Below are 19,484 nucleotides of genomic sequence, written 5' to 3'. Positions count from 1 at the left end.
AAATAAAGAAGTAACGCAAGATAAAGAATAAAATGAGAGAATATATTCTAGAGTGATTTTATTCATTCCAATTGTGTGTGTACAAAACAAAAAGATGAGCTCTCATTTTATAGTTACATAATCACTCCATGAAATTAATGAAAAATTATGGATCATAATTCATTGTGAGATAGTGGGAGTTATAGGGAAGCTAAAGGTTGCTAATGGAAGATAGTAGGGAGACTAAGAGATATATGTTATGAACATCTACATTTATTTTAATAAATTCATAACACTCCCCTTGGATGTTCATTACAAAGAATATGCCTCAATAAAATCTTTATATAATTGTTATTGTGTAATAACAATCAAATTAACTATGAGAAGATGAAAAACCAAATCTAAAAGAAAATTTCTCTATTTATTAGATAATAGAGAATATACAAAGATGAGAAATGGTGATGCCACATCACCTCCTCAAGTCCCAGCTTTATGTAGATATATAGATATATAGATTATTACACCCTTTAGTATTACACACACACACACACACACACACACACATATATATATATATATATATATATATATATATATATATATATATATTCTTAAAAGATTAGAAATATATGAAAATATCCCTCCATTAAATCTGAGTCAAGTAAACTACTTCAATTAAACCCCTCAATAATTCTCAACTTTTTTCATATAAGTCTAGCAACGAGTTGAGGATACTAGATTTTAATTGAACCACGATGATTAAGTTCCCTAAAAAATTTGTCAACCTTTTTAATCAAGTCGGATAAAGAATTTAGTATAATGGACCTTAATTAAACCACGGCCAATTGAGTCTCCTGAAAAAAAATTTGACTTTTTTTAATGAGGTTAGGAAACGAATTGAGTACACTTGACTTCATTTGAACCATAACCAATTAATGGTGCATTTGGGGCGCTGCTCTTCACCCTATATTTTAGGAGTAAATATTCCTAGAATATAGCATGGGGAGCAGCTACGCTACCAAATGCACGCTAAGTCTCCTAAAAATTCTCAATTTCTTTATGGAAATTAGGTAAAGAGTTGAGTATACTCGACGTCAATTGAACCATAACCAATTAAGTCTTCTAAAAAAAATCTCAACTTTTTTTATGAGCTCGGGCAACGAGTTGCGTATATTCAACTTCTAATGAACTACAACCAATTAAGCCCTTGAAAAATTATCGACCTTTTCATGAAAGTGGGGTAATTCTAATAAGTGCATATTTTTCATCTATTTTGTTATTAATTTCTCCATTTTTTCCTTGTCTTGATCTTAACTATTCTAGTTATTTTAGTTAATTTTTAATTTAGTAAATTATATTTTATGTGTTAATTTTTATCTTAGTTTTTTTATTTTGTTATTTTAGGTATACTCTGAGATTAAAGAGAAATTTAAATCGGAATATTTAAGAAGAAATCTGCTTGAAGGAATTAGAAAAGAGAAATAATTAGAGATTTTTAGAAACCAAGAAAACCGAAGCCAACAAAATTAATTCATGCATATTCAGAAGAGTATGACCATCACGTGGAGATTAAAGAGGGAATTGAATTTAATTCAATTTGGTGGCTTCATTTAATTGGAATCAAGAATCTTAAAGGGTAATTACATGTGCAAGCATTAAGGTGGCGTTGGCTTGCTCAATGGTTAATATGGGAAGCAAATTGAACAAAAAAGGAAATGGCTATATCTCATGCACGTGAATTGCCTAAAAAATTGGTAGACAAAGCATTGGAAATAAAGAATTGAAATGGCATGTGCATGGAAATTAAAGAAAGCAAATATTTTGCATGGCTTTAAATGGCAAGCAGCCAAGCACGTTATGGCATGGGCAGTTTTGGTTTTGGATTTAATTCTTTCAATGCAAGAATTTAAAAGCCGCAATTGAAGCATTATAAAAGGATCAAGCGGAAGCAACACAAAAGGGATATTCGGCAGCCACACATACAAAACAATTTGCAGCCGCAAAGGACAAAAAAAAAAATTATATGTGCAGCCGAAGGGAATTGAAGAAAAAGGCAGCAGTTTGAATTAATCTCCATGATTGGTTTGATCAATTCTCTTATTCCCAATTTAATTTTGTTAGGCTAGATTTTCTATTTAGTTGATGGTGAATTCAAAACTCCAAACATGTCATATGATTAATTTTTAATTTCTATCATTCAATTTATTTAATTGAGACTGTTTATGTTCTTCTATAATTAATGTTTATGATTTTATTCTCGTCTTGTTTGAGTGGCCAATTAGATAGGACTTGAATAAATTCTATTGCTAGATTAAAATTCTTGATCCGTAATTGTCTTGATATTTTAATCATTAGTAGCAGATTGGAATCAATAATTTGAATCAATGATTTCGATTGGAGAACATAACCTAGGTTAAAATTTCTTTATTTCTTGCTATTTAGTTAAAAATTCAAAAACTCTCCTTTTATTTATAATTGGCATTTTCTTTAGTTAGATTAATTTATATTAATTATTTCTATTATTATTATTTTATTTTAAGTCTTGCTTTAGAGTTGATAATAAATATAACTAGCATAGTATCTGTGGGATCGATCCTTACTCGTTCTATACTAATTATTTATAGTAGTAGTAAGATTTTAAATTTGGTGCACTCAACGACACTACCAAAGTTTTGGCGCCGTTGCCGGGGATTAACTTCTAGTTTGTTTATTATCACTCGTTTTTTTTAATAATTTTATTGTTATTTGTTTATTTTATTTTAATTAGTTATTTTATGTTCTATATTTAGATTTTCATGAGCATAGAGGACATTCGATTGAAACTCGAACAACTTATAGCAACCTATTATATTCAGAACCTGATTTTGCCATCCACATTCCACTCCCGAAGACAGAGCCAGGCAACCCAGAACCTGAACTAATGGCTCAGAACAACAACCGAACACTTAAAAAGTTGGCAGCTCCTAACTTAGACTAGCAACCCTTATGCATTGAGAATCCAAACCCTCAGGTAAACTTTGAACTCAAATTTGGGATGATTCACCTTTTTCCTACTTTTCATGGTCTTGCAGGAGAGGACCCAAATAAGCACTTGAAAGAGTTCCATGTGGTATGCTCCACAACGAAACCAGCCGAAGTTTCTGAAGAGCAAGTGAAGTTAATGGCCTTCTCATTCTCTTTGGCAGATTCAGCCAAGGAATGGTTGTATTATCTTCCTTCCGGTACTGTCGCTATATGAATGAGATGTGTCGGCTATTTTTTGAGAAATATTTCCTAGCATCAAAAGCTGGCAGCATTCGAAAAGAAATTTGTGAAATCCGACAGTATAATGGAGAGTCGCTCTACGACTACTAGGAACGATTCAAAAAGCTATGTGCCAGCTGACCCCACCATCAGATAAGTGATCCACTCCTTATTCAATACTTCTATGAGGGTCTACTGCCTATGGATAATAGTATGATTGATGCCGCTAGTGGAGGAGCACTCGTGGATAAGACACCAGAAGCAGCCCGAAATCTCATTGCTAATATGACTGCTAATTCCCAACAGTTCAACACTAGGAACGATCTACTACCACCACCTAAGAGAGTCAATGAGGTAAGTACTACTTTCCTCGAACAACAAGTTTCAAATCTTACCTCTTTGGTGCAACAATTAGCCCTAGGGCAACATGTGAGACCATGTGGCGTCTGTTTCATGGTCGAGCATACGACTGATATGTTCCCTACTCTCCAAGAGGGTTCACATGAGCAAGCTAATGCAGTTGAGGGGTTCCTAGGCCAACCAAGACAAAGGTAGGAGCCCTATTCTAATTTTTACAATGACGGGTGGAAGGATCACCCTAATTTTAGGTATGAGAACCAACAATAAGGCATTTCTAATATGGCACCGTCTCGACCATTAGGCTACCCCCAACAACGGATGCAACAACCTTACCAAGTTCGGCAACCTCCACCTTCTCAAAATCAAGGTACGTCTTTGGGAGATCTTGTAAAAGCTCTCGCTACTAACTCTATGCAGTTCCAACAGAATACTTAGACACAACTCTAACATTTAGATAATCAAATTAGCCAACTGGCCATATTTATGAGTAGGATAGAGGCTAGAACTTCAAGAAAGCTACATTTTCAACTAAAAATTAATTCAAAGGAGAATGCTAGTGCTATGTCTCTTAGAAGCGGAAAGCAGTTGGAACCATTATTAGCTAAGCCATCAAAAGTGTCCACAACATCATCGCACTCTGTGACTAATCCCTCCCCCGAGTCTTTTCCTTTAGCAAGGAAAGACGATTCCCACTCTACATTACCAGTCGACCCATCTGGCCGGGTAAGTACCCCCTCACCTCGAATTAAGACCCTTTCCATTCCTCTATTATTTCCTAGTATGTTTAAACAATCCAAGAAAAAGGAGTAAGAAAAAGAGATCCTTGAGACCATTCGTAAAATATAGGTAAATATTTCTCTACTTGATGCTGTTAAACAAGTGCCGCGTTATGCAAAATTTTTGAAAGAATTATGTAGCAACAAGCGAAAGTTTAGTGGTAATGAAAAGGTAAGTGTAGGAGAGAATGTTTATGCTGTACTTCAAAGAAAACTTCCTTCTAAGTGCAAAGATCCATGTACTTTTACTATCCCCTACACTATTGGCAATACTAGATTCGAAAGATATATGCTAGATTTAGGGGCCTCAATTAATGTTATGCCACATTCGATTTATAATTCCTTGAATTTAGGTCCAATAGAAGAAACTTGTATAATTATTCAATTGGCTGATAGATCTAATGCTTACCCCAAAGGGGTTGTGGAAGATGTTCTTGTACAGGTTAATGAATTGGTTTTTCCAGCTGATTTTTATATCCTTGAAATGGAGGATGAGTCATCGCCCAATCCCACTCTTATTCTATTGGGGCGACCATTCCTTAAGACAGTCTGAACCAAGATTGATGTTCATGATGAAACCCTCACAATGAAATTCGATGGTGAAGTGATCCACTTCAATATCTTTGAGGCAATGAGGTATCATAGTGATGTACATTCTGTCTTTGCCATAGATGATATTAATACTTTAGTGTAGGATTTCTTTGATTTATCCGGTAATGATAGTTTTGAAATTGCCATACGTAAATATCTTACAAAAGATGATTCTAAGGAACAGGAAAATTTGATAAAGTTAGATGATGAGGTAGAGGAAGCTATGGCGATCTTAGATAAAGCAATATCATTACGCACCAATGGGTATAATGGCAAGCACGTTATGGCATGGGCGGTTTTGGCTTTGAATTTAATTCTTTCCATGCAAGGATTTAAAAGCCGCAATTGAAGCATTATAAAAGGATCAAACAGAAGCAACACAAAAGGGATATTCGGCAGCTACACATACAAAACAATTTGCTACTGCAAAGGACAAGAAAAAAAATTACATGTGCAGCCGAAGGGAATTGAAGAAAAAGGCAGCTGTTTGAATTAATCTTCATGATTGGTTTGATCAATTTTCTTATTCCCAATTTAATTATGTTAGGCTATATTTTCTATTTGGTTGAGAGTGAATTCAAAACCCCAAACATGTCATATGATTAATTTTTAATTTCTATCATTCAATTTATTTAATTGAGATTGTTTATGTTCTTCTATAATTAATGTTTATGATTTTATTCTCGTCTTGTTTGAGTAGCCAATTAGATAGGACTTGAATAAATTCTATTGCTAGATTAAAATTTTTGATCCGTAATTGGCTTGATATTTTAATTATTAGTAGCAGGTTGGAATCAATGATTTCAATTGGAAAACATAACCTAGGTTAAATAATATGAGCTTGTGTGTTTATTGCATAGATCAACATAATATCTTTCTCTGTTTAATGCTTCTGTTATCTTAAATTTAAATAGCTTGTTTTAAATTATTTAATGGTTAGAGATTAGGTGAAGAGCTTGTTTTGCCTAACGACACACTAAAGAAAGATTGAGACTAACTGAGCTTGTTGTTATCTATGGTTGATAGTTTCAATATAAATTGATGATAGAATTGATATATTATGTGCATGTTTGATGGTGGCGAATGATCTTTTAACAAAAGTTTTTATCATTATTATTTTTTTCTCCTTTAATTAGAGTTTTTATTAAATTTTTGTTTTCATAGTTTAATTTCTTTATTTCTTGCTATTTAGTTAAAAATTCAAAAACTCTCCTTTTATTTATAATTGGCATTTTCTTTAGTTAGATTAATTTATATTAATTATTTCTATTATTATTTTATTTTAAGTCTTGCTTTAGAGTTGATAATAAATATAGCTAGCATAGTCTCTGTGGGATCGATCCTTACTTGTTTTATACTAATAGTAAGGTTTAATATTTGGTGCACTCAATGACACTACCAAATTCTCGACTTCATTTGTATCAGTAAATAATCATTTTTCAAGATATATCATAACCATAAAAATAATAATACATGCAACAATCATAAATCATCCAACAAACATTAAATACAATGTTATCTCATAACAACTAGCACAATCATTATCATGCAATTTCAGTACGAAAAATTCTTATACAATGACTTAGGACAGTCTTTCACTTGTTCGAAGCACTCAAGTCCTAACCCAAAAACTCCAAGACTTATTAAGAACAACATACCATCTATTATCCTCCATCAAATCTTATATAGACAAATAATTTTGAATTTAATACATGTTTAAACAACAATAAATAAATAAATAAAGCATGAATTAATAACAACACAAAAATGAATACAAAGAATTGAGACACTTACATATAAATCTAAATCAAGGCCTCTCCCTAGGTAATGGCATCGGCTCCTACTCGACGTGTTCAAGAAACTTAAAATTAATACTTAGCTTATTCAATAGACATACCCTACTTATTTATAAACTTACTTGATTTATACTCAACTTGTTTAGAGACTCATTCCACTAATTACTTGAATTATTTTATACCACTTGTCTAATTACCTCACTTATACTTTTGTTGGAGAAAAATCAAGTTTTTTAAATTTTTATAAAATCTTTTAAGATCGTCCTCATATAATATATAAGAATTTGTAATCTAAAAATCGTACCTTGAAAATCCGATTTGGTTTTTTCTGCTGAAGTGATTTAGGCTCCTAGATCACGATCCGCCGCCACCACTCCTGTTAGATCACGATCCGTCACCACCACGCTTGTAGATCACGAACTGTCACTAATGATCTTCCAGGTTATGACTCAGGTTCGATCTGCACTTGACGTGTGGGTGCCTTTATTACTACCAAAGCAACTAGCACGAGAAAATTTTTCTCTCAACAATAGAGAGAAAAATATTTTTCTCTGATCTGTATAAAGTGGCTGCTCTCTCTCTCTTTAGAGAAAATAAGCATTTTTATATCTCCTTTTAGTGAAAACCCTAGGCTCCAAATAATGAAAATAAAAACTCACGGTACTTGCTTTTTCTATAGGGGACCCACCTTATAAAATAACATAAGACCCTTTACACACAAGCTAATTAAATAGAGCCTCCCACTAAATGATATATTTAGGCTTTTAACCCAAATAGTTAGTTATCTTACTTATTAATCCAATAATGGTGCAGTCAATTAAATAAGCTAACCCGGGGATCATTTGGGAATATACAATAGTAGCTATAATAATTAGGCTTGTAATTAAACTAGCCCAATTATTTAATTCCAAATCTACTCCACTAAAAGATTGGAACTGACCTCCATAATTGTATGCTCGAATAATAATTCGTTGCAAGCCACATTGATTTCTTTATTGCACAATCTTTTGTACCACATCATTAATTAAATCGATATCTCAACTGTCCAATTAATTTAATTACATCTTGTTCCTTGATTCTTACTGGTTTTCTCTAATGATCATTTTCAACATACTAAATATGTTGACACACTCTGGCAAGAGAATTCTATGATCAAGTGCCGAAAACCCATCAAAAGATGTGTTGTACAAATTTTATATTGTCAATCTATAACTCCAATAATCATAATTGCTCCCACAAAAATACCGGGTAATCTTGACTACAAGTATGTGTTGTGCCCATTGGTAACTCAAATGGAATAACAATTACAATCATGAAATTATAATTAACTCAAGATTAAGATTACAATAAGATCAATGGTTATGAGATTTAATAAGTTTGACAGTCATTTTAAGGTTAATTAAATCTCATATGTGATCCAGCTCAATGTAGTCAAACTACATCAGTAAATTCATACATGATTAAGACAAATCATTCAATGAATTTACTACAGTCTAAATATAAACAGAGCGCCCAACTCTATTTATCAATTGCGAACTTAATTTATTTAATCATAAGATAACTTGTATTTATGTCTTCTGTGAATTCATATGATGATAACATAAATACATATAATATGATTAAACAGGCCTTATTCAAAATATTTATGCAGTTGAAAATATCTTCAATTTTTTATTAATCAGAAAATAAATTAATATGTTTTAAAAGAGCATATAATCCCAACAACTTTACCATTAGGCTAACTATTACTTGACATATTTTTTGACTTCCTACCCAACTTACATCTTAACTTGCTTTACTAGCTCCAATTTTTGCTAGACTAGATACTTGACTTACTTGAATTATTTAATTGACTTCTTACATGACTATATATTTGACTTAATCAACTCATTTACTTCATGTTTTGCTTGACTAAATACTCGACTTACCCAATTTCGTACTCGACTTCTTCCTAGAATCATTTTTCAAATCATCCAAAAATTTAAATGAATATTTTGGTCTTCAATTCATGCAATTGTGTGTGTATGTGTGCAAGCACTAAAACAAATAATCTACTCTTACAAACTCATGAACTATTAGTAATTATACTTATAATATAATAGAACCAAACTTTAAGCATACAAAATGTTTAAATTTCAAACATACATTATCCACCACTTGATAATGCATCCACTTTTAAGTTTTTGAAGTATTCATATTTATCAAAAAACTTTATATTTGAGGTAAGAGGAGAATATTGTGAGTAGGAAGAAAACCATGAGAGAAGAAGAATTGTGAGGTGTGAAAAAGTGTTTGAAATGACGAGGTAAGGAACTGTAGGCATATAACCACTAGGGCTTGGCCCAGTGGCTAGAACCACTCCCGCACAAGTGTGACGGAAGTGGTTGCAGACGCGTTGCAAGGGTTTAATTTAAATATCCTTCCTCAAGTACTAAAACAAATAATTTACTATTACAAACTCATAAATTATTAGTAAATATACTTATAATAAAATCAAATCAAACTTTAAGCATACAAAATGTTTAAATTTCAAACATACTTTATCCACCACTTGATAATGCAACTACTTTTAAGTTCTTTGAAATATTTATGTTCATAAAAAACCTTTGTATTGGAGGTACGATGAGAAATGGTGAGAGGGGAGAAAACCATGAGAGAGAGGAAGAATTGTGAGGTGTGAGAAAGTATTTGAAATGTTGAGGTAAGGAAATGTAGTCAGATGAATTTTTAAGGGTATAGCGCTTGAAACGACGAAGTGAAGAAATTTAGGCAGATAGATTTTTAAGGGTATTTTTCACTTTTCCCTCATCCTTAGGGCATAGGTACATTATCGGGGCATAAATTTGGTATCTTGGGGCGAATGGGTATATGTACAAAAAAAAAAACCCGAGTTATTTTAGGCTGGAGATTAGAAAGACGAGGGGATTATGGGCGATCTGTTATTTGAAGTACCTTTAAGGGTATTCCTGAAATCTGAAAAATGAATGTAGTGCTAAAATTATCAGAATTTGTTTCCTGGGTCAAAACTGAAATATTCCCAAAACTATTTCCACTAGCAGTCTCTTTTGAATATTTGTGCTAGAGTAAAGGAATCTCTTTACCAAAATAGCAAGAAAATCAAAACCCGAACGAAGTACATAAAACAATCAGGCAATCTGCAGTGAGAGCAACCGTCGATGGAAAAGTCGTTTTTGGCGACCCCAGGGACAAACCGAGACAAACAAAATCGGCTCGGGTTATAATGCGCCACGTCACCCATCGGTCAATAAATAAATGAATAAAGTAACCCAGAGCACCGTTTCCGTTTAAATGAAAGCTCCATATCCCTAATCTCAACAAACCTCTAATGGCCGTCGCCACAGGTTCAAGCTCCTGTTGCAAACTCGCAAAGCCCTGCGCTTTCACGACATCGAATTCCTCGCAGTCGCCCTTCAAGTTGAAGAAATTTACAGCCAGCCCAGCCAAATCGACGTCCATTCGCTGTACCATTGCGAGAGACCCGGTCGTTTCCATGGAGGCCAAGAAGGAGTCCGACCCTGCTCCGTGGCAGAGACCTGATGTGTTTGGCCGGTTCGGTAGGTTCGGCGGGAAGTTCGTCCCTGAGACGCTAATGTACGCGCTTTCTGAGCTGGAATCCGCACTTCATAAACTCGCCGACGACCGAGATTTTCAGGTTCGTACTGAGGGTACTTCTGTAATTTCAGTGCTTTCGCCGGTGCTAATTAAACACTTGTGTGGTCGCAGGAGGAACTTTCGGGGATTTTGAGAGACTATGTCGGCAGGGAGACCCCGCTTTATTTTGCTGAGCGGCTTACGGAGCACTACAGGCGGCCTAACGGGGGAGGGCCGCACATATACCTCAAGAGGGAGGACCTCAACCACACTGGGGCCCACAAGATCAACAATGCTGTTGGCCAAGCTCTGCTCGCCAAGCGTTTGGGTAAGACCCGGATCATCGCTGAAACAGGCGCCGGTCAGCACGGAGTTGCGACGGCTACTGTCTGCGCGCGGTTTGGTTTGCAGTGTATCGTCTACATGGGTGCCCAGGACATGGAAAGGCAGGCACTTAATGTGTTCAGAATGCGGCTTCTTGGTGCCGAGGTTTGTGCACTGAACTTGAACTTATTTTTGGTAATGATTTGCAATTACATAAGCAATCTTTATTGTTGAGTTATATGTATCCAGGGTATTATAGCCATTTTTAGCATATAGCATTCATATGGTGCTGACAATATGAATGAATCACGTTGTTTATGCTTTAGGTTAGAGCGGTCCATTCTGGGACAGCCACGCTGAAGGATGCTACATCAGAAGCTATACGGGACTGGGTGACTAATGTGGAAACTACCCATTACATTCTGGGATCTGTTGCCGGGCCTCATCCGTACCCCATGATGGTCAGAGATTTCCATGCTGTGATTGGAAAAGAAACAAGAAGACAAGCATTGGAGAAATGGGGTGGGAAACCAGATGTGCTGATTGCATGCGTTGGTGGTGGTTCAAATGCCATGGGTCTCTTCCACGAATTTGTTAATGACAAGGATGTTAGGTTGATTGGTGTGGAGGCAGCAGGTTTTGGTCTAGACAGTGGCAAACATGCTGCTACCTTGTCCAAAGGAGAAGTTGGGGTGTTGCATGGTGCTTTGAGCTATTTGTTGCAGGATGAAGATGGGCAAATAATTGAGCCACACTCCATTAGTGCAGGGTAAGACTTGATTCTATTTTTCCTTTTCAGTCATTAATTTTTCTGTGGCTCACTTTGGTAATCAATTTTGTATGAATCTGTTCTGCTGGCATGCAGCTTAGATTACCCTGGAGTTGGACCTGAGCATAGTTTTCTGAAAGATGAAGGGCGTGCTGAGTACTATAATGTCACAGATGATGAAGCATTGGAAGGTATGAAATTATATTTGATATTACCGTTTAAGCTTCTCAGCAGACATGGTGGGTTATGGTTACTTGTTAATTGTCTGCTTAAATTAATTGTTCGTTGATATATTACTTGGTTTTTTTTCGAATGTGGTGCTGTACTTCTTTTATAGAATTATTGACTTACAAACCTCTTACAGTGAGAAATTTACTAGTTGTTAATTTAGTTGCTTGAAACTTTGTAGTTTTAATCAATGAGGCCAAGGAAATTAATCAATCAGTAGAATCATCTAATGTGCACCCTTCATTTTTCAATGGATTGGCCTGCTTCTCTGTTTTTGTCTTTATTTTTTTTCCCTGTTTGATTAATTTTCCAGTTCTCCGCAGCCTATTCGTCTTTCATTGTTCACCATCTAATGCTTTTGTTAAATTTGATCTCCATTTTACTGTCTATTGATGTAAGTAGTCATAATGTACACAAAATTTGGAGTTTGTAACATTTTTAATATGTGTTTTGTTCCCTTTTTTTGTCTAGCTTTCAAGAGGTCATCACGGCTAGAGGGTATAATCCCAGCTTTGGAGACTGCTCATGCATTGGCTTATTTGGAGAAGCTATGCCCAACTCTGGCTGATGGTACTAAGGTTGTGGTTAACTTCAGTGGCAGAGGTGACAAGGATGTCCAGACAGCGATCAAATATTTGCAAGTTTGATGGTAATGCTTGTAACCCACAATATATGATTCATTTACTGAAAACAAATAAATGGGTTGCTTGAGCTTCTGTTTTTGAATTTTGTATCATTAGTTATTTCAGAGATGTGAGAACCATCTTATGTAATTTGAGTTAAAACTTTATATATTACATCTATTGCTCTTTTTTTTTTTTTTTTCCCTTTTCATCCGGAGGTCGGCTAATACATACCAATCCTGTAGTAGTTTTCTGTATCTCTTGAGAATGTTTTGAGTATATACTAGATTATGAAAGTCCTGACTCGGAGCTTTTTGGAGGTAAAGGCTCTTTCTATGAAGATATCACCAGTGATATTTCCATCCCACATTTAGTGAAATTACTCGTGCTTATTATGATAATTTATGGTGAAGCCCTTGTTTTTTTGCATGTCAAATTCAAATGTATCAACAATTTGCATGACCAATGGGTTAAATCTTCTCCAATTTCTTATGCTTTCGCTTAGATCGCATGTTTTTGTGGACATTTAGGTATTCTCACATTGACCAATGAAAAAAAAAAAAAAGGGTATTCTCACATTGAAAAGGGTAAAATAATCAAATTAACCTCATTTTTGACGCAATTGCAGAGGGTCAAGTATGATTTAATTGATTCAATATTCAAACTAATAATGATTTAATTCTATCGGGAAAAAAAGTATGATTAAATTGACTGATAGTTCAAACTAATTATCTAATTGACTTTTAGGAAACTAGAGGGCATAATCTCGGATCATGAAGATACTACGATGACATCAGCAGTGACATTTCCAGCCCACATTTTGTGAAATTACTCTTCTTATTATGATAATTCAAGGTGAAGTCCTTGTTTTTTTTCGTGTAAAATTCAAATAAATCAACAATTTGCATGAGAAGTCAGTTAAATCTTCTCTATTTCTTTTTTCCGCGCTTAGATCGCATGTTTTTGTGGACAAATTGGTATTATCACCGTTGAAAAGTGTAAAAATAATCAAATTAACCTTCTCTTGAGGTAATTGCAAAGGTCAAGAATGATTTAATTGACTGATCGTTCAAACTAATTATCTAATTGAATTTTTAGGAGACGAGAGGGCATAATCTCGGATCATGAAGATATTGGGTTGATCTAAAAGGTTTCTTTCAAGTTGCTTGGTTTAAGTTTGGACTTTGGATAAAAAGATGAAGCACGATTCCGCCCTACCATCATTATCAGTATAAGGATAAAATATTATTTTAATGTACTTCCTCCATGAAGAGCCACATAATAAAAGGGTTAGAAAGGATTCTTTAAATAAAATTGATTCTCTCTCTCTCTCTCTTTTAATATTGAAGAGTAATTTTTCTCTCTTCAAGTAATATTATATTATTTTTTATATTATTAATATTATTATTATTGAAGAGAAAGAAGTATTATAACTATATTATTAAAAAAAAAAGAGGATAGTTAAATTTGATAAGAGAAGAATTTGATTAAAATAATATAAACTTATTTATATTTGATTAGTCTTTTGAAATATAATTTTTTTCACTACCCTATTTGTCACATAAGTAAATAAGAATATAAAGAGGCTTTTCCAAATACTTATGCTCCAATAACACAAACTATAGAAAGATTATCAGAATTATAAGTAGCAGAAGCTCCAAACAGCCGCCCATTGAGAGCATGAGCGGAAACCCCCTTCAATATTGAGTGAGGATAAAAATTATAAGTTGTATCTTAATAGATTTGATTTAAGATAATCCGAGTAAATTTTTTAATTGTAATATACTAAAAAAGAAGCAGCTCCAAATATAGATCACAATTCATTTCACGAACCCTAAGGATACCTAGGTTTCTGAATTTTGTTTTGGGCTTTGTGTCGTTTATGACCAAGTCTATTGGGGCAAAGCAAGTGCCCCTTCAATGCACGCAGAGAGACATATCTATCAATGAGACTCCCGCGCAGCTGATGAGCTAGCAATGGAGTCAATGGTCTAAACTTTTACAATGATGCACCCACCGGCTTTCATCTCTTCCAATGGTCGTTTAATGTAGCCCGAGGCACATTCGCAGATTCCACTTTCCAATAGAAAACATCTAAACAAGAAATGCAAAAGAAATCACATTGTCCGCATCGTTGTTATTTCTCCCTCTTGAAACAGATAAGGTCTTTAGACATAATGCTTGTCTGTTGGGAAATTTTCCCCCCTCAACTTCATTAAATATTAAAAAAACACAAAAAACTGCCTAACTGCCCGTATAATGTTGCTTATAGTCACCCATTATTATTTTTATTATTTTTATCTACAGCAAGACACCCCTGCTGGTCCATCTGAACAAAATCCAGCTTGCATGGATCCTGAAAGACAGCTCTCTCATCATCTATGTTACACGATGAATCTTAACTTGTTCAACCCAAGCATTCTCACTGCTTTGCCTGTATAAAAAGAAAACAAATGGTTAGATGAATATTATAGCAACCCACTTGGATAAAACAACTGCATCTTAATTAACATCCACATATAGCTTTATCTTATTATAAAAGGGCTAAAAAATATTCTTAAAAAATTCCATTGCTTCTGCCTTCAGGTGCAGTAATCGCCCAACACCAATAAAATTGAACGATGGGAAAAAGTTGGTTGTGTTGTTCAAGATTATATCACTGATAGATCAGTATCACAATGTTGTCCAAGATTATGTCACTGATAGATCAAAATCACATTAACACTAAATGAAGTCAACCATCAAATAATATCTAACAGCCGTTCCAAGCCCACCTTTGGTGCCTAAAATTGGACCATACTCCTGCATTCTGTCAAACAAATATACCAAACACTATGGCTGCAGAACTACTTTCAGGTCTAACACACGGTATCACCTAACAACCATCGAATATGCAACACTTCTAAGTATATTGATGGATAAACTAGCTGCCACAATGGTTGCAATAAATTCTGTTGTGTAGCCCACTATGCCATCTTTTGTCTCAACTGGATTGACGATATTTCCAAAAAGTGATGATAATTCTGCTTTGGTAGCAACGTTTTACTATGTTATGTTCAGTTAGTGACATACCTTATCCTATCTAAGTATCCTCCAAAGTAAGGAGAGGCTTTTTAGTCTTTTTCTGTTAGCATCCTTGATGTACAAACAAAAGAAGTGAAAGAGTTTAATAAAGCAAAAATTGTCAGCATCTCCAGAGAAAGTCAGATTCTTTGAACCCAAACCAAGTCATAAGGGCACACCACTCTTTTAAAACATACAGCCATCGGTGAGGTATAAACAACCATACTTAAGATGTAAAAAGCACAGGTAATTTACCTGGGAATATAAGAACGTTCCGAGGATGGCGATTGCAGCTCCAAGAGCGTTGATGGGTTGGACAGGTGTGTGGAAGATTATGATTGAGGAGACTATGACAGATATACGTTTCATTGTATTTCCAATGCTAAACGTCAAGGGAGAGATCTCGTCCAAGGACATGTAAGACACCTGATTGTAGAGATGATAGAAAATACTTTGTGCTGCCACCCACCTATCAAGTGAAAAATGACAGCCACACAATTATTTCTTTGGTAGAAGACAAGAAAGAAAGAAAAGATCATTATAACAAAAATTATAAGTTCGTTCAACAATCAATCAAAGCCAAATAAAAAGGAAATGTTAGGCATCGTATATTAGACTTGTCAAAATGTGCCGCGCAGCAAAGTTAAAGACTACCAAAGGCAAATGTGAAGAATGACTGATCATCAGTCATAACTAAATAGCTAATAAAAATCTTATGACCGAGCACAAAAGTTTACACCAAGATGTTAATCGCACCATAGAGCAGGAACACCACATTAAGAGGACAAGTATGCCAAACTATAAGATGAATGCTAGACACCCACAAAGTCTTCCCAGTACATCATTATTTTCCCAGTGAACATGTATTAGAAAAAGATCAGGTAACAACAAGCAGCATACTACTTAAAGCACTAGGAAATTATTTTGATGTCAATCCTCTCATAGGGTAACTCAACATGATTTGATCCAATACAATACTTTAGAGATCAATTCACATAGGGTAATCAAAGAAGATATCAGGCTTCCAAGTTATTTGATCCTGGTAATAAAAACATGCCATAAAAATTAAATTTACCATGTGCCTACCACATCAAAACAACTACATGTAGACAAATTAAGGGCAACCAAAAACAACACAAAGAAAATCAGAGTCTGCAGTTTCCGGTTACCATATGAACTGCGGTCCATTTTGAGACATGGCTGTTTTATATCCTGCAGCCCACAATTGTGGTCCCTCCACAGCTATTGCAAAAGGTGTGAGGATTAAAAGAGACAAAATTGATAGACAGGCATAGTAGTTCATCCCGCTGACAGACTTTCCCTTCATACCCTTCTTTGAAAATATGTTCCGGAACACAAATGCCAAGTTTGATATCATGGCCCCCATAAAACCTACAATTGGCAGCCAACAACCAAGTTCAGCTTAAAAAAAAAAAAAAAAATTCCCTAAAACCCAAACGATTAAAGCTATGTATCCAAATAACCTTCTCCAATTACAGAAATTTCCCAATAGACCAAACCCATGTGACTCAACCAGCAAGAATTCATGATAGCCATAAAATGATAAACTCTAAAGAGTGGGGTGGCAATGACAGCTTAGCTTCAAAGGCTGAAATAGCAGTAAATTCAAATTTTGGTTTCACAATTGCTTATTCTTTAAATTTTATTTATTTTCTATGTATAAATGCAAGTGAATTCAACATGTGACATGCATAAATTGCATCAAATAATTGACAAACTGCCTTCCATTATACATAATCATGCTACAGTCCTCATCTTCCCAAGTCCCAAATGGTATAATTGCCAGATTAATAATTTAGTTCATATCTTAAATTGAAGTAATGGACAAAGAATTATATAAGAACCATTGATACCAAGTTTACCAGACAACAAGAAAATATATCATATACATTGCTATTTCAGTTTCCAGAAATAAAGGAAAATTCTGATTACCAATCATGTTGAAGTTTAGCTCAGTCACAGCAGCAAGAGCACAACCACCAATGATTGGAACAAGGGACATATAAACCGGCAAAGGGAAGGTCTCCCCCAGAAGAAACCTTGAAACCAAAACACTGAAAGCAGGCTCTCCACTCTTAATGATGTGAGTGAATGAAACTGCAACCTTGGACATACTCACTGTAGCAGCCACATGCCCAATTGTATGTGCCACAGCAACCTATACGCCACAAAATTAACAACATACACCAAATTAACTGCAAATAAAATCTAAATAATAGACCTCTTATTTAAAAGGAAAAAAAAAAAGAAAGGAAAAAAAAGGCGCATGGTCGCATAAAAGAAGGAAAATAATTTAAACGAATTTAATACAGCAGATATTTTCATTACTGGGACCAAGAGAAAATAAAAGCTGTAAATCTAAAAATTAGAAATTTTAACTTGTTTTTCCTGAAAATCAAAATCTAAAACAACATAAAACATTTTTCTTGCTTTCACTTTCTCAGAAACCAAACAAACTTGTACTTATCATCGAAACCAGCACAAACCCTAAAAACCAAAAACATCATTTTCTCAAAATTTCCTCACTTTTCTCACAAACCAAAAAAAACAACCCACAAAACCCATCACAGTACTTACAGGAAACAAAGTCTTCCAGAACTCAAGATCAGTATTTGGGGGCTCAGCAATTCTGGTAGCCCATGAAATCAGCATCATCAACGACCCGCAAGCCAGGGACAGAGTTGAAGTCAGCCAAGGATAGGGATACGCATTCAAGACTTTCTTGTTGTATATATTAAACACAACATTCAAAGCCCACCAAGTCGCAAAATATATACCGATCTTGACCTTCTGCGCCGCCGCTGATTTCGCTTCTTCCCTTTCAATCGGCTGAGACTGTTCCGCCTCATAAGCCTTGCATTTTATCAGGGATTTCTGAACTCTCACAGGCTCGAAGCATGAAACGTTCGAGATATGCAGAGGCCTAGACAATGAAAACTCAGATTTGGAACTGCTGTCCACTTGTAATGGTGGCAGAAACAGAGATCGCTGTGTTGGTGAAAGCAATCTCTTTCGAAAAATTGAATCCGACCCATTGATCGTTGCTGTTGGTACAGTGGCTTTGATAGAAGAAATCATTTTGACAATTCGCAAAAGATCACAAGACCAAAAACCAAAACCAAAACTTTCACAATGATGAGAAGAAAGACGGGATTTTTATATAAAAAAAATGATTGTTTATTATTTTAATTTTTTAGTGGTTTTTTTTTTTTCTCTCCGTTGGAGAAGACAAGAACAAGAAGAGATTTCGCTTCGAAATCTACTAAATAAAAATTGAATTTTTACTCTGAAACCTCAGTCCAAAATCACGATGAAGCGATCATGTGATTTGTACGCATTAAAGTTTTTTTTTTTTTTGCTTTCATCAACTTTCCGTATTCCAAAAGGTTCTTATGTGAGAGAAGGTGAGTTGGGGAAAGTTGGTGGACAATGGGCTTGACTCCCGCGTGGAGAAGCGTCGGTACACCCGACTTCCAAGTTGCCATTCATTACGTGACACGTGTAGGGCTCGCGGGTCAACAACGGTCTCATATAATTAAAGTCCTCAACCACCCGTAATTTTTTTTTTAAAACTTTTTGAAAAAAAAATCAAAGTGTTTCCATCAAAATTGCGGCATGATCCGCATTCCGTGCGAGAAAATTAACTGAATTTCAAAAATTAAGCTTTAGTTTTTTTTTTCCTCCTTATTTCCGTCCCTTTTTAGATCTTGTTTTGTTATAGCAGTTGTTGACCAGCATCATCTTTTTTCTAATTTTTCATTTTCTTTTTTATCACATTTTAATATGAAATATTAATGTTATGAGAGTAAAATCTCACATAAAAAAAAAAAATTATAACCCACATGGGTATAATCAAGTAATTTTTAATCAGCTATAATATGGGTTTTCGTGATAAAATTATAAAATGTTTTGTCAGGTAAAAGGTTTAAAGAATGATCAAAGATTAATGCTTGGGGTTGGTGGATTGATTGTTGAGGGGACCGGTTGAGTTTCTTATTAAATAGGGAAGAAGCATATACAGTTTTTTTTTATTAATAATAAATAAGAGTTTCATTAATATTTAAGATTTTAAAAAATATTTTAATTAAAATTTTTGAAG

General features: G+C 34.6%; 3 protein-coding genes across 4 annotated transcripts; 2 read left to right on the top strand and 1 right to left on the bottom strand.

Annotated features, from left to right (window-relative positions):
• The first annotated feature begins 3,423 nt into the window (after positions 1 to 3,423).
• LOC112095739 lies at positions 3,424 to 5,298 on the top strand. Its single transcript, XM_024177850.1, has 5 exons — positions 3,424 to 3,773; positions 4,074 to 4,305; positions 4,429 to 4,597; positions 4,712 to 4,905; positions 5,053 to 5,298. Exons 1-5 carry the CDS (start codon positions 3,424 to 3,426, stop codon positions 5,296 to 5,298), a joined length of 1,191 nt encoding a protein of 396 aa, XP_024033618.1.
• Positions 5,299 to 9,789: 4,491 nt separating this feature from the next.
• Positions 9,790 to 13,164, top strand: LOC18054295 (tryptophan synthase beta chain 1). Of its 2 annotated transcripts, XM_024177969.1 has the most exons (6): positions 9,790 to 10,418; positions 10,490 to 10,846; positions 11,008 to 11,450; positions 11,547 to 11,641; positions 12,150 to 12,327; positions 13,049 to 13,164. In XM_024177969.1, exons 1-5 carry the CDS (start codon positions 10,092 to 10,094, stop codon positions 12,323 to 12,325), a joined length of 1,398 nt encoding a protein of 465 aa, XP_024033737.1. In that variant the 5' UTR covers positions 9,790 to 10,091; the 3' UTR covers positions 12,326 to 12,327; positions 13,049 to 13,164. The 2 variants fall into 2 exon arrangements, with proteins under 2 accessions (XP_024033737.1, XP_006452223.1); XM_006452160.2 differs by lacking the exon at positions 13,049 to 13,164 and having other exon boundaries at positions 12,150 to 12,495.
• A 1,243-nt stretch (positions 13,165 to 14,407) lies between these two features.
• On the bottom strand, positions 14,408 to 18,769 carry LOC18054294 (glucose-6-phosphate/phosphate translocator 2, chloroplastic). The gene is made up of 5 exons (XM_006452159.2): positions 17,963 to 18,769; positions 17,318 to 17,543; positions 16,534 to 16,756; positions 15,620 to 15,833; positions 14,408 to 14,735 (listed from the first exon to the last, which is right to left on the bottom strand). Exons 1-5 carry the CDS (start codon positions 18,461 to 18,463, stop codon positions 14,724 to 14,726), a joined length of 1,176 nt encoding a protein of 391 aa, XP_006452222.1. The 5' UTR covers positions 18,464 to 18,769; the 3' UTR covers positions 14,408 to 14,723.
• Between the last annotated feature and the right edge of the window lie 715 nt (positions 18,770 to 19,484).

Source organism: Citrus clementina, unplaced genomic scaffold (assembly GCF_000493195.1).
Source record: "Citrus clementina cultivar Clemenules unplaced genomic scaffold, Citrus_clementina_v1.0 scaffold_1, whole genome shotgun sequence".
NCBI lineage: Eukaryota > Viridiplantae > Streptophyta > Magnoliopsida > Sapindales > Rutaceae > Citrus > Citrus x clementina.
Note: the sequence above shows the minus strand (reverse complement) of the source record. Positions and strands in the feature narration are given on the sequence as shown.

Coding starts and splice junctions, on each gene's coding strand:
- LOC18054295 (XM_024177969.1), top strand. CDS start 10,092: ATGGCCGTCGCCACAGGTTCAAGCTCCTGTTGCAAACTCGCAAAGCCC. Junction 10,419..10,489: donor CCGACGACCGAGATTTTCAG/GTTCGTACTGAG, acceptor GTGTGGTCGCAG/GAGGAACTTTCGGGGATTTT. Junction 11,451..11,546: donor CCACACTCCATTAGTGCAGG/GTAAGACTTGAT, acceptor GCTGGCATGCAG/CTTAGATTACCCTGGAGTTG.
- LOC112095739 (XM_024177850.1), top strand. CDS start 3,424: ATGGATAATAGTATGATTGATGCCGCTAGTGGAGGAGCACTCGTGGAT. Junction 4,306..4,428: donor CAGTCGACCCATCTGGCCGG/GTAAGTACCCCC, acceptor CGTAAAATATAG/GTAAATATTTCTCTACTTGA. Junction 4,906..5,052: donor GGCGACCATTCCTTAAGACA/GTCTGAACCAAG, acceptor ACTTTAGTGTAG/GATTTCTTTGATTTATCCGG.
- LOC18054294 (XM_006452159.2), bottom strand. CDS start 18,463: ATGATTTCTTCTATCAAAGCCACTGTACCAACAGCAACGATCAATGGG. Junction 16,757..17,317: donor GCTAAACTTCAACATGATTG/GTAATCAGAATT, acceptor TGCCAATTGTAG/GTTTTATGGGGGCCATGATA. Junction 15,834..16,533: donor AATGGACCGCAGTTCATATG/GTAACCGGAAAC, acceptor TTCACTTGATAG/GTGGGTGGCAGCACAAAGTA.